The sequence below is a fragment of the Ochotona curzoniae genome, unplaced genomic scaffold (assembly GCF_017591425.1).
Source record: "Ochotona curzoniae isolate NIBS_2020 unplaced genomic scaffold, NIBS_Ocur_1.0 contig_4516, whole genome shotgun sequence".
In the NCBI taxonomy this organism is placed as follows: Eukaryota; Metazoa; Chordata; class Mammalia; order Lagomorpha; family Ochotonidae; genus Ochotona; species Ochotona curzoniae.
In genome coordinates, this window is record NW_024466313.1 from 3,189,831 (window position 1) to 3,203,706 (window position 13,876).

The 13,876-nt window shown below is 59.9% G+C and overlaps 1 protein-coding gene across 3 annotated transcripts; it reads right to left on the bottom strand.

Annotated features, from left to right (window-relative positions):
• Positions 1 to 4,044: 4,044 nt before the first annotated feature.
• U2AF1 (U2 small nuclear RNA auxiliary factor 1) lies at positions 4,045 to 13,022 on the bottom strand. 3 transcript variants are annotated; one of them, XM_040986673.1, is made up of 8 exons: positions 12,945 to 13,022; positions 10,387 to 10,474; positions 7,615 to 7,681; positions 5,312 to 5,361; positions 5,098 to 5,196; positions 4,694 to 4,827; positions 4,517 to 4,609; positions 4,045 to 4,311 (listed from the first exon to the last, which is right to left on the bottom strand). In XM_040986673.1, exons 1-8 carry the CDS (start codon positions 12,986 to 12,988, stop codon positions 4,167 to 4,169), a joined length of 720 nt encoding a protein of 239 aa, XP_040842607.1. In that variant the 5' UTR covers positions 12,989 to 13,022; the 3' UTR covers positions 4,045 to 4,166. The 3 variants fall into 3 exon arrangements, with proteins under 3 accessions (XP_040842607.1, XP_040842608.1, XP_040842609.1); XM_040986674.1 differs by lacking the exon at positions 7,615 to 7,681 and adding an exon at positions 8,432 to 8,498; XM_040986675.1 differs by lacking the exon at positions 12,945 to 13,022 and adding an exon at positions 8,432 to 8,498.
• Between the last annotated feature and the right edge of the window lie 854 nt (positions 13,023 to 13,876).

Sequence of the window (13,876 nt, forward strand, 5' to 3'; positions counted from 1 at the left end):
CCACAAACTCAGGCCAGTCTTCCACATGGGTAGGGACCCTAGGTCTGCCACTGGCGCCCTGCTGCAGCCCAGGGTGAATGGGAAGTGCCTGGGGTTTGGACACAGCCCCGGGGCCCCTGCCAGTGCCCACGCTGGCTGTGGGGCTCAGGAGGCAGCTGCCCCACTCCGGCAGCTGTCTCACTCCGATGTCTCCTGGGGAGGCTTTGTTACTGTGTAAATATTCTGTGGTCTTTTGCTTTCTGCTTTTTCACAGTTTAACACTGCAAAATGTTAGGGGTCAACTGGAGGTGAGGAGCTCCCAATAGGTTGCTTGGTGGCTGGGTTTGGTGGGAGGGGTTGGGGCTTGCTGGAGCGGGGTCCCCTCCCCCTGGGACCCCAAGAGCCTCCACGACCAGGAAGGAGGCCAGCAAGGGGCAGAGGGGAAGGGGCGGGGCTGTGGTTGGCTGCAGGAAGAACCACAGGAGGGGCTGGAGGGAAGCTGGGAGGGCCTGGTGGGCGGGAGCAGATCCCACTGAGGCAGAGGTGCCAGGCTGAGGCAGGAAGCAGGAAGCAGGGCACAGGGCGAGAGCGCCAAGGGTTGGGGAAACACTGCCCGTCCCAGCAGCACCGGTGCCCCACCCGGGCCACGGCAGGCAGGTGGCCACGTGTGTACACAGGGAGAGCCTTGGCTCCCTGGGCTGTCCCACCCACCCCTGCACCCTTGGCTTTGGCTAAGCCACGAGCTGGGGGTGGGAGGGAGTGGAGCAGTGGACCGTCCACTCAGTCCACTCCGCAGCATGGGCAGGTTCCCCGGTATGGAGCCACGCCTGCTGGAGCCTTAAGTCCTCGTTCTTGGTTAGCTGGGGCCCCCTGCAGTGCCGGCATAACCTTTAGGGTCTGGGAGGTGGCTAGGACTGCAGGGACATGGCCCTGGGGGGATGTACTTTCCTGGGGAACCCTGGCCTCGGACAGCACACAGTCCCCCACTCCATGAACATGGGATGTCATGCCGTTCCTTTAGGCCTTCCTGAAGTTCCTTCCCAGCGGCTGTTTGCCCTTTCGACCTGAGCACTAACTCATCTGGCCCTTGAATGAACCATGTCTATTAATGTGGCACAACTTTCCCTTACTGCTCTGTCTGGCCGGCAGGCACAGCCAGCCACCCGTCTGCTGCCCCAGCACTGCTTGCGAGTGCTGGCTTCAGTCGCTCCATCTGCAGTCCAGCTCCCTACTGCAGGGTCAGTGGTGGACAACGGCCCAAGAGCTTGGGACCCCGCACCCACACGGGACCCCCAGGCGGAGTCCCTGGTTCCTGGTGTCAGCCTGACCCAACCCCAGCCTTTGCAGCCACTGAGAAGTGAACCAGTGGAGATCCCTAACTCTGCCTTTCAAATAAATACCTTTTAAAAGATTTATTTTTATTGGAAACTCAGATTTACAGAGGGGGAGACAGAGAAATATCTTCCATCTGCTGGTTCACTCCCAAGTGGCTGCAATGACAGAGCTGAGCTGATGCGAAGCCAAGAGTCAGGAGCTTCTTCCGGGTCTCCCACGCGGGTGCAGGGTCCCAAGGCTTTGGGCCATCCTCGACTACTTTCCCAGGCCACAAGCAGGGAGCTGGATGGGAAGCAGCGTCCATATATATGGGATCCTGGTGCATGCAAAGCAGGGACTTTAGCCACTGTGCTACTACTGTACCGGGCCCAATAAAATTAATTTTTAAAGATTTAAGGGACTGGCATGATGGCTCAATGGCTAAATCCTTGCCTTGCAACCACCAAGATCCCACATGGGCACAGGTCCATTAACCGGCTGCTCTGCTTCCCAACCCGCTCCCTGCTTATGGCCTGGAAAAGCAGTCCAGGACGGCCCAGAGCCTGGGGACCATGCACCTGCGTGGAAGAAGTTTCTAGCTCCTTATCAGATGGGCGGATCTCTCTGTAAATATACCTTTCCGATCAACAATAAATAAAGAGTATGAGCAGGTTCCAGGAGTGGCTCGTAGGGCCATGTGCACACTGGGCACTGCCTGCTCAAATAGTTGCGTCTCACCACTCTGCCCCTGAGGGCACAGCATAGCAATCTTAAGTCCTGTCTAAACAGCACCTCGAGGCCAGTTTCCTGGGACTGACTGACTGGCCAGCACTTTGCAGCAAGAAGCTTCAGCAAAGGTTTTTAGAGCTACAGCTCAGAGAGGGCTCCAGTCCCGGCCGCTAGTTAAGGTGGCGACCGGGCAGTGAAGGGATTAAAAATGGTGCGGGAAGATTCCCCCCAAGGGCTCCTCAGGGCCAAGGGCTCCTCAGGGCCCAGCACTCCTGGCAAGTCCTGAGCATGGAGGAGAGCCATCACTTGCTCAGTCTGTCCGTCTGGCCAGCAAGAAGGCCGAACTGAGCCCGAGCGGCTGTGGAGTTCCACCTGAGCCACGTTCCAGAACCATCGAGGTCTTCTGGGTCCTTGTCTCACGGGCAAGGCCTTCCATGTGGAGCGATTGCAGAGGGGCCCTCCCACTGCGGCACCCCTCTTCTGGGAGGGCCTAAGGAAAGTGGTGCTGGCTGAGCCCATCCCAAGGCCACGGCTGTAAGCCCACCTAGGACAGGAAAAGCCACCGCAGGGCCTGACAAGAAACTCTTCCCATTCTCCTGACAGACTCCCCTTTGGCGGTCCCAACAGAGGGGACCCTACTTGCCCATCAACAGTCCCAATCTGGTAGCTTTTCCTGCTGCAAGCCTTCAGGGCCGGAGCTGAGGTGGTGCTGGGTGTGGCTGCCCCTGCCCAGGCCCTCCCCGACACACTTCCACCTGTCCACTGGGCCCTCCCCAGCCCTTCCCAGCCCGAGCCAGACCCAGGAGACGGACAGAGTGCAGTACTGCTGGCCACTGAAGGGATCAACAAACCCTGGGGGTGGCATGGCAGGGTGTCATAACAGGCATCACCACATGGGCGCCGGTTCATGTCCTGGCTACTCCACTTCCCATCCAGCTCCCTGCTTATGGACTGGGAAAGCAGCAGAGGATAGCCCAAAGCCTTTGGGATCCTGTACCTGTATGGGAGACCCAGTATAAGCTTATGCTCCTGGCTCCTGATCAGCTCAGCTCGGCTCCAGCTGTTGCAGTCACTTGGGGAGTGAACCAGCAGATAGAAGATCCTTTTCTGTATAGCTGACTTTCAAAAAAAAAAAAAAAAAAAAACCAACCGCAGGAGTGGGAATGCATTCGAAGAGCAAGGCAGTCAGATGGAGTCCAGGGCGACGCTGCCAGGTCTCTCAATGCAGGGCTGGGCAGGGGGTTTCGCTGAAGGAGGACCTGGTCTCCAAGGACGGTGGCCAGCACACAGAAGGCAAGCTTCCTGCTCAGGTTCAAGCAGTTAAAAGTTCAAGCTCCCATCCCAGATCCTGGCTCTGGCTTGGCACAGGAAGACCTCTCAAAAAAAATAACAGGGCCTGGCGCGGTGGCCTAACAGCTACAGTCCTCACCTTGAATGTGCCAGGATTCTATATGGTTGCTGGTTCTAATCCCGGCAGCCTGCTTCCCATCCAGCTCCCTGCTTGTGGCCTGGGAAAGCGGCAGAGGTTGGCCCAAAGCCTTAGGACCCTGCACCGCATGGGAGACTGGGAAGAAACTCCTGGCTTCAGATCAGCACAGATCCGGCCATTGCGGCTGCTTGGGGAGTGAATCATCAGACAGAAGATCTTCCTTCCCGTCTCTGCTCCTCTCTATGTATCTGCCTTCCCAACAAAATGAATCTTTAAAAAAAAACCAAAAAATTAAACGTGACAGAAAATAAACAAGTGGCAAGTCCTGACCACACACTGCTCCCTGCTCACCTCACAGCGGAATGGAGCTGGCTGTGCCCTGGCACTGCAGCAGCCTGTCTCTGCGACAGGAGCCACCCACACAGCGCCAGTGTAAAGGCCGGGTATCTCCCACCCATGCTAGGCTCCTGATGTGGGCTCACTGGCCAAGCACGGGGTACCCACAGGGCACCATGCCTCCTGCCACAGAATTCACGGCTGGAAAGCTTGGAAAGATTTCACACAAAGACTTTGTACAGAAGTTACACTGACAATACTGTATCACTACAAAGTTTATTCAGAAACCCATCTTTGTTTTTTTTTGTTGTTTTTTAAAAAAAATCCCCACTATGAACTGGTTTGGTTGACCCACCACCACAGCTCCTCCCAGCCGGGCTTAGAAGCGGCCCGAGCGCTCCCGGTCCCGGGATCGCCTCCGGTCACGCTCCCGGCCCCCACCGCCCCCGCCGCCGCCTCCACCTCCGCGACCACGGTCTCGGGAACGAGAGCGGCGCTCCCGGGATCGGGACCGGGAGCGATGCCTGCGCGAAGAGAAGAGAAGGAGGGTCATTCCACACCGCCGCCCTGCAGTCGGACACCCCCAGCCGGAACTGTGGGAGCCCACCCACCCTGCCACACCAGCCAAGGACTGCCCCATGGGCTTCCAGGAGCGGGCACACCCCCACTGCCCGACACAGACCCCCGCGAGTGGCCAGAGCCAGGTGGGGGACAGGCCACTGCACTCACTTCTTGCGCCGACGCCCATACAGCTCTCGCCGCAGCTCCCTTGAGATGGGCTTCAGGTGCATGAAGTTGCAGAAGCCACCTCGCGTGCACTCCCTGTGGGTCGGGACAGACAGTCACCTGGCTGCAGTCTCCACTGGCCGCTCGGCCGGTCAGGGGACGCCCTGCCCGCACACTCACCCCATCTCGTACTGCCGGCAGCAGGCTTCCCGGAAGTCGGTCACGGGGGACAGCTCCGCATGGATGGGCTGCCCATTGAACCAACGGTTATTCAAGTCGATCACAGCCTTTTCAGCATCTTCCTCCCGGCGAAACTGCCAAGACACAGACACAGCTGCCAGCCCTGCCAGTCACCAGACCGAGTGCCCACCACATATGTGCTCCCTGGGGAAGAACTACCACGCCACGGCCCAAAAGCCTTTAAAACCAGCCAACTGAATCACAGCCAGAGGGATTCTTCGATAAACATCAGGCCCAATGCTGCCCTTCCTTCCTAACACGACTGGATGGTCACTGAATGGCATGAGAAACTGACACCGGAAGAACCCGACCCTGTGCCCGCGGGGGCAGGCCACGGCTCCTACCTTCACGTACACGTTGCCCACGAGGTGGTCGCCCAGGTTGTCGCACACGTTCATCTCCTCCACCTCTCCGTACTTCTCCTCCATCTCGGTGAAGACCTCCTGCAAGATGCGGGGGTGTGAGCCCGCACCTGGCGCGGCACCCCTCGCTCCCGGCCCGCCCCCACCTGGCACGGTGCCCCGCGCGCCCGGCCCGCCCCCTCCTGGCGCCGCTCACCTCAAAGAACTCATCATAGTGCTCCTGCATCTCCACGTCGCTCACGGCACCTGCGGGAGAGAGCTGGCTGGTGAGGGCCGGGCGGCCGGGCACGTCTCGTGCGCTAAACTCAGAAACTAGAGGGACACACACAGGCCCTCTGAGCAGCAGGCCGGCGCTGGAGGAGGCCGCCAGCGTCCCCTAGGCAGGCCCCGTCCTGGCTAGTCGTCCACACGTGGAAACCACAACCCCTCTCAGCAGCAGCCAAAGGGCCACATGTTCACAAGGTGTGAGAACCAAGTCGACTCTCAGATCAGGAAACCACACCACAGCTCCTTCCCTTCCGGCTGAGGACACAGGCCTGGCTTCCCTTCTCACTGCGGCAGAAGCCCACCAGGTGTGACCAGGGGGCGTTCGTGTCTCACACTGCCGGCCACCGCACGCTGGGACCCGCCTGCCGTGGTCTGATCCCAAGCGAGCATGAAGGTTACCAGGTGGCTCATTTCTACAAGCCCCAGGACAGGGAAGGTGGCGCTGCACTGCTCGGGGCCAGCCCCAGCCCCCTCACCACGCTACCTTGCTCCAGACCCAATTCTGTCTGACCTAACCGAAAACCTAGGCCCTTTTCAAAGCCTGTACGCCATGAAGCCCATGTTCAATCCCTCAGTCCAGGGGCCAGCCACAGCCTACTGGGGGTCAGGGCTGGCTGGCGTGGCCTCTGTCCTAATCGGCAGCCACAGTCCGTGGGCAAGCAGCGGACAAGCCACTGTTGCCACCACAGCTCCTGGCAGGGCCCGGGCTCTCTAACCTTGGCGCTGCCTCCCAACACCCCAAGCCCCCCACCTGTGAGGACACAGCCTAAACCTGACCTGCTCTGTGCCACATCCCCCAGGGGCGACTCTGCCCAGGCTCCTCAGCTGCCAGCCACGCGGCGTCCTGACCGACCGGCCGCAGCAGCCCCACTACCAACAGTGCAGGCGCCCACAGGGGACACCGACCTCCCCACGGCAAGAGGGCTAGGAAACAAAAAAGGGCCAGCAACTTTGCCGAGGTGCTCTGGTGGCCACACTGCCATCGGCCAGGTGGAGCCGAAAGCTGACCCAGGCCCTCAGCCCGTGGAGACGCCCCCTCGTCCACACGAGCAGCTTTAACTGCGAGTCTCACTTAACTTCCATTCCACATGTATGAAACATCGCTCTACATAGGAAAGGGTACGTTTAGAACCGGTGATTTAATGATTTCATCTTCTTAAAAGGCAGGATCAGTATTTCATTTAATCTGTGCAACCCGGACCCCAGCATCTGAGTACTTCGTAACAGCTAAGCTTTATTTTATAGCACACGCAGAACAAGGGTACTGTGAGTTTTCAAAAAGACACACGGGAACCAAGAGCACGCCAGGCATTCCCAGGCCCCTGGCCACACCACAGGACGACCCGCTGTCCCAGCAGCTGTTTCAGCCACTCGGAGCCAGGGCACTCGTCAGCAAACATCAGTGCGTCAACATCTCCCTCCACCTAGTTCTTCCGGAAAACAAAGCCGGGGTTACACGTGAGTCCTTGCAGCGAGAGGGCGCGACCACGAGGTCAGCCCCAGCTCAGAGAAACCTTGCGCAGCTCAGGAGCCGCGTGGCAGGAGAGCCCACCTGCCTGCGAGCGGGGGGAGGGGCAGCGAGCGGGTCGCCCCAAAGGCTGCACTCCACTTAGGTGTGTGGCCACCCAGAGCGGGGCTCATCTCTACGCCAGCCCAGTGACAGCCACTTTGGCCAGGATGCCCGGCCAGGCAGTGTTCCTGCTCCGTCTAGATTCCTCAAGGTCGACAGGCGGAGAACTGGCGAGCACACAGCTTAGCTTGGGAATTCTCGGCCCAGTGACTGCTCACAGTTCAAGGGACACTCCCCGAACTGGGCAAGGGCCCATGCAGGCCCCCCAGCACACGCTGCTACCTGGTGCGGTGCCCTTCCCGTCCAGGCCCTAGCTGGGGCGTGGCTGGGTCACGGCCGGGCTCCCATCACCACGTGCCTGCCCTCCAGCAACAAGGCTGGTGGGAAACAGGAAAGCCATTCCGAAACCACTTTTACTTTTTTTAAGTTCCTGAAAGTGAAAGAATGTCCAAATCCTGGGGTTCTCGGGGTGGGGGTTGGGGGGGGCAAGACTCCAGCTTACTCGCAGTCCGTCCCCCCCATGACGGTCTCAGTGAGCGGGCAGGTGGTCACTCCCCGTGGGACACACGGTCCTCGACACTAGCACGGCAGACCAGATGGAGTGGACACTGAGCTCAGACACGGAAGCCCAGGGGACCAGGGAAGGAACTTGGATGACTTACAGCGCAAACCGTCAGCAGACTGGGAAGAGTTTTGAGGGTTACGGTAAATGTTCAAGAGGGCAATGGTCTGAAATACAAAACGCAACAACTTTATATTATGGAAAATTAGATGGCAACACTTCACCGGCTGCTGTGCACTTCACCGTGCTCTGGCGGTGCTCGGCGGAGACGCACGCTGGAAAAAGAGCAGGTTAATCCGTCCGCCGCACGTGGCTGCCTGGACGCGCCCTAACTCTGCGGGGGCAGGAGATCTCATGACGTGCTCCTATTGCATTTCTGTGCCCTCCAGCTGACGGTGCGAGCAGCTGGCAAGGCCGCTCCCTGTGCCCAGGATGGCCTGCACCATGCAGCATGCCCGAGATACGGGGACCTGTAATGTCTGCCAACGTTCTCCAGCTGAGAAACACAATGCTCACACATCATGACAGCTCCACTTCCTGAAGAAAAGATGGGACCAGCGAAGCCAAGCCCACGCTCACGGGGCCACTTACCTTACCGGTTTCCTCAACATGCCTACAGTTTTGTTTTATTTTAATTTTACACCAAGAGCTTAGGAGAGGCCAGGGGTTCGGCCACGGTCAAGACCGATGCTCGGCTAACAACGTCAGAACCCGGTTTACGTGGCCGGACACTCTGGCCTGACCAACGGCGTGCCCCAGGAGGGACGGGCCTCCCGAGCGCGGCCGTGCGCCCCATTCCGGCAGCTGCCCTGTCTGCAACAGCTCTAGGCCAGCAGCTCGGAGGGGGCCGAGTGTCTCGGTTACGAGTGGGCTCTTTCCCACCATGGCGTTAAAGTTCCTCCGACTGTGGGACTTACAGTGTGAGCCGTCAGCCGTCTGTGCACTGTTTTGGGGGTTACGATAGATGTTTTGAATCAAGATGGTCTGCGGGGAAAAAAAAATAAAAAGGGGAATTCTACTGGCTGCTGCGCATACATCAGACAACTGCAAAGAGACAACTTGTTTGCAAATGGCTACAACGCCTGCTGCTCCTGCTGCCGCACGCCGGCCCCCGTCTCCGGGAGACACCGATGGAAGCCATCATATTATGAAAACAGAGCTTGAGCAGTGACTTGGTAAGTCAGCCAGCAACCAAGAGGGCAAATCCACGGTCGCACTGGGAAGGCCCAGCCGAGCCGGGGAACAGAGCACCAAGGCTTTCTTGTACGTGGAGGTAGCAGACAACAGGGACAACTCCCAGACCACATTCCCCACAGCCACTCTGCTCAGCTGCGGGCAGGCCTCCAGCCCGGAGCTGGCCCGGCACGTCTCATTGACACTTTCTTGGGGAGATCTCTGTTTGCATAATACAATAGCTTAATACATTCGCTCTTTTCCAATCCTTCTATTAAGGAAAAAAAAAAAATCTCCTTTTAGCCCTTGTGCTTTAAACTGGATCAGGCAGACTCGAAACCTTACACTGTACCGCTCTTCTGAAAACCAAGTTGTCTGAAAAAACAAACCATGGTTAAGTTAGTAGGCTAATACATGACACGCATCGTAACGTCCACACCACTGTGACGACTCAGATTGCAACCCCCACTGTCCTGCTGGACTCCCAAGCTGTCCCGGGGAGGGCTCCAGGAGCCAGCTCGGCCTGCGGCCACCCCTCAAGAACCAGGGCCAGGAAGCGGGCACCCCAGGGCAGGCCTGCGCCAGTTGGGCAGGTACCCTCCCTTCGGGCCTCGGAGCTGTCCCTGAGCGGGCACTGGCCAGCTTCCAGCCGCAGTCATCGGAGCACAGCCGCCGACGGGCCCACTGCAGGTCTCACCCAGATGAACTGGCAGGTGCTGCCTGCTGCTCTGCGGGGCGATCGCGGTGCCTGGGTTACAGACACCCAGCCAACAAAATGAGGGGCTGCAGGGAACCTATCCCAGGGCTCCCCGAAGCCTCATGCCGACCCTGCCAGTGCACCCCAGGACTCAGACACAAGTCCCTCTGTCTCTCAGCTCAGTACTCAGCCCCTGGGGCAGATGCCCTGCACTGGAGGTGCACCTGCCACTGTGCTTCGGCTGGAGACTGGGCCAATCAAAGCGCTTCTGAAAGGTTATCATAAACAGAGAGGCTAAACCAAGCCCTCGGTTTACTGAAATCTACAGAGAGACACGTTCAGGGTCATTAAATCAATATTTCTCTTGCTAAAAACCAGCACAGCCTGCGGAGTTTCCCGTGTGCTTACTCCCAGCTCACGCAGTCCAACAAGCCTTTAAAGGCAGGAGGTAAGATGGGGCAGAGGCTGCGTGGCAGCAGGCAGCTCCAGCAATGCCAGTGCGGATTCAAGTGTCAGCCACGGCCCAGGCCTGGACAGGCGGCCCCGCTTTCTCAGGCCTTCCTCGTGGGCACAACCCCTCGGCCTTCTTAGTGAGCTGAGACGGAGCTGTCGGAATCTGGGATCGGGCTGAAGCAAGCTGACAGCAGAGCTCGGCCGACCGACAGGCCTCTCGGCTACGAGCCAGCTCCTGCTCCAGGCTTCACTGCTCCCCATCCTCACGACACCCTCTGCAAGTGACGTACACGCCACAGTGGACCGTGTCACCAGGACAGGCCAACGGGAAACTTCGCTGAGCAGCAGCAAGGGACCCCAGACCTCCCCCAGGGGCAGCTAACCCCTCTCAGTTCTTAGGAATCACACCCTTAGTACACAAATGAAAGCAAAGCCAGACAAGAAACCCACTTGATGAGTAATGCACAGAAATGTTTAAGTCCCCTGGAAAAGTACATGAAGTTTTGATAATTTACATGAAAACACGAAAGAGAAAAAAAATAAACAAACCTGGCTAAAGGTCGGTTTATTGTGCAACCGAGAGCATCTGTCTCCATGGCGACATGCCCCAATTTTGAAATAAAAGGAGCAGTTGACCCTGAAAAGGAAAACGAGAGTTGATGCTGCTGGCCACAAGGTCCCCACGGGTGCTCCCCACGGGTGCTGCCCACGGGTGCTCCCCACGGGTGCTGCCCACGGGTGCTGCCCACGGGTGCTCCCCACGGGTGCTCCCCACGGGTGCTCCCCACGGGTGCTGCCCACGGGTGCTCCCGGTAGGAGGCTGCCTGATGCCCGAGCTAGCTAGGACTGCACCGCGTGGCCCTCTGCCTGGCCAGCGCTCAGCCTTCCTCCCTCGATGCGATGTGCACACAGCATCGCGACACGCCCCACCCCCATTGCTCGGACCACAAGGCGGGCGCAGGGCACAGCAGACAGGAACCAGGGTTCCGGAACCTTGCAACATCTGGCCAGCAGGAAGTTTCCACACAGGCCTGAGGATTAGTCTCTCTGGTTTCAGTCCTGGACCTTGGGCCCCGAGCAATCCAAACATGGGGGTAGAACCGCTGCTACCCCCATAGCCCTCCCCCCATGGCCGAGTCCCTCTGTCCCCCACTGTCAGCCTAAATCAGTGGTCAGCTTCAAGACAGCCATGCCGTGCCACCTGGGGGGGGGGGCGGCTAAACTGCCAGAGGGACGCGATTCCAGTGTCCCTCACAGGTCACGGACGCTCAGCCTGCAGAGCCATTTATCCAACAGCCCACCAGACTCGGGGCAGGGATGCTGAGGAGGCAGGACCAACTGGCAGCGCAGTAACCCCACTTCCTAGCAGGCATCACCAACCACATGGAGCCAAGTTCTGACACCAGGTGCCCGGCTTCTGATCCAGCCTTGTGGAAGCACCCTGGGAGCATGGCGGACAACGGCCTTGGCCTGGCTGTCCACCTGGGGAAGGAACTAGAAGGTGGAAGGCCACTCTCACATAAATAAAACCTGGAAGAAAAACCCGGGAAAGTGACGGCCCACAGGCCAGCTGGCCAGCCGCTGCACTCGCCCGCTGGGGTGCAGCCTGAGGCACTCCAACTCAACAAGGCTGTCTCTTTAAACAATTATTTCAAACTCCGAGGTCCACTTTCCACCCTTCCCTCCCCAGGTGGTCAACAGCCAGGTCAACGCCTAGCCACCCCCCCACCCCACTGGTTTCCCACGTGGTCACAGGGAGCAAGGACCCAGAGCAAGGAGTCTGGCTCCTGTCCCAACAGCCCCACCAACCACCCCGAAAGCCAGTCCAGCAGCGGCCACGCAGCTGACGGTCTGCTGGTCAGCTCCACAAACTACGCACGAGGTTTCCATCAGACCAAGTGATGTGCCCCTGAAGCGCAAGGGAAACCTCCTCAGACACCAGGCAGGGCCCGGCTCTGCCCAGCCCAGGAGCCAGCCACTCAAGGGTCACCCCCTGCCCTTCAGCTTTTAGGGGTGCTCTTGTTTCCCAAAAGCTAAAGCCCACATGGTGCTGGAAATGAATGCGCAACAACTGGATGGCACCTCAGCCCACAGGTCAGCTCCACAGGCAGCGACGGAAACATCCTCAAAGCCACAGCTTCGTGACCGGGGGTACACTCCTGGATACAGCACCCAGAGAAAGTGGGACGAGGCCAAGTCCCCTCCTGTGTCCTGAACACACACAGCAAGCAGCACGCCCTGGCCCAGGGCACCTCGCTCTACCCCCGGGGTGCCCCACACGGCCCAGGGCACCTCATTCTACCCCCGGGGTGCCCCACAGGCCCAGGGCACCTCGCCCTACCCCCGGGTGCCCCACAGGCCCAGGACAGCCACCTGCTCCTCCTCTCCCGCCCTCATCAGTATTTCCGGCCTGAATACGACTGGTGGTTTTTTTTCCCCTAGGCTTGAACCTTAAATGAGGAGCCCAGGGACCCCAGAGTGTGTTTGAGGTGCCTTCCCCCTCGGGCCCTCGGAATGGCCGCCCGCACCCCGCCGGTTGTCATTAAAGCTCCACCCGGAGCTAATCATTAATCCCGAGTCGGCCAGTGTTTTTTTTTTTCCTTAAGGCCAAGGTGAACCCGTTCGGTCTGCAGGTTCCCCAAAGGCCCCTACACCTCAGCTCCCCGCGGGTCTAAAATGACCACGGCCCAGGAGCGGGGCGCGCAATAAATAAGCCCAAATAAATCTACCTCGGCCTCGCTCTTCCCCTGGAATCGCACCCCGAAATATTGAAAAAAAAAAAAAGGAAAAAAGAAAAAAAGAAAAACCCTTTAGGGCACTTTCTTTCGCCATCCAAGGTGCCCCGCTGGCCGCCAGAGGGCCGGGCGGCGTCGACCCTGCTTCCCATCCCCGAGGACCCCTGAAAATGATCGGGGGAAGAGGCGCAGGCGGGCGCGGGGCCCCAAGCCGGCCCGACCCGGGAGGAAGGCAGCCCGCGTGTCGGCGCGGGGCCGGGCGGGAGCCCGCCGTTTGTGCTCGGCTCGCCTTCCCGCCAGCCCGGAGCCGTCCCCCGCCGCCCCCGGCTCCCGCCCGCCGCCCTGAGCCGCTGCCCGGCTGCCCTCACTCACTTGTCTTTCTCGGTCCCGAAGATGGACGCCAAGTACTCCGCCATTTCCCACCCGCCTCCGCCGCCGACCCTACCGACGCCCGCGGGAGACGTCACCGCACGCGACGACGCCCGCGCTGCTCGAGCTGCCCGTCCCCAGCGTGGTGACGCTACCCAATCGGACGACGCGCTGTAGGGCGCGCGGCGGGCGGGACGTGCAGCGTGCGCCAGGCTCCGCCCTGCGCACGCTGCGCGCGCACGCTACGCGCGCCCCCTGCCGGTGCCCGCTGGCGAGGTGGCTCCGCGCCACGCGGCTGCCTTCCGGGGTCCCGGGTTCTTGGTGTGACGTGCGCTTCCCGGCGGGGTCCCCACTTCCAGGGTCTTCACTTCCTGGCGGGGTCCCCTTTCCCGGCGCCCCGGTTGTAGGTCAGGTTCCCCTTCCCGGCGCCCGGCTTCCGGACCAGGTCCCCCTTCCTGGCCGCGCCCAGGCGAGGGCTGCGTGGCCCAGCTGCGCACATGTTTGCGGGATGGCCAGGCCTGCCTGCAGTGTGATGTCCACACTGGCCGTGGGGTCTCTGGGAGGGGCCAGGGTGGACACGGCCATCCCGTGGGAAGCGTGGGTTCCTCCACTTACTGTCCAGCTCCCTGCTGGTGCGCCAGGGCAGGCACTGGAGGACTGCCCCAGTACTTGGCACCCTGCACCTGTCCACTCAGGTGGAGACCTGGAGGTAGCTCTTGGTTCTGGCTTGGGCCTGGCGCAGCCCCTGGCTGCTGCAGCGGTTTGGGGAGTGAACCAGCTGACAGAAGATCTGTCTCTCCTCTCTCTAACTCTGCCTTTCCAATAAATAAAAAATAAAATAATAAAACAGGTAGACGCCTTCCAGGGCCCCACTTCCCTGTTTGTGCACCCACCCATCTATCCATCCACATGTCCACCTGCACATCTGGCTGGCC

Bases quoted from the DNA above. Each gene is read 5' to 3' on its own strand.
- U2AF1 (XM_040986673.1), bottom strand. From the start codon at position 12,988: ATGGCGGAGTACTTGGCGTCCATCTTCGGGACCGAGAAAGACAA. The intron at 7,682-10,386 runs GTTTGTTTATTT...TTTGTATTTCAG, and splicing joins ATAAACCGACCTTTAGCCAG to ACCATTGCCCTCTTGAACAT. The intron at 4,828-5,097 runs GTAGGAGCCGTG...GTGTCTTGGCAG, and splicing joins TGGGCAACGTGTACGTGAAG to TTTCGCCGGGAGGAAGATGC.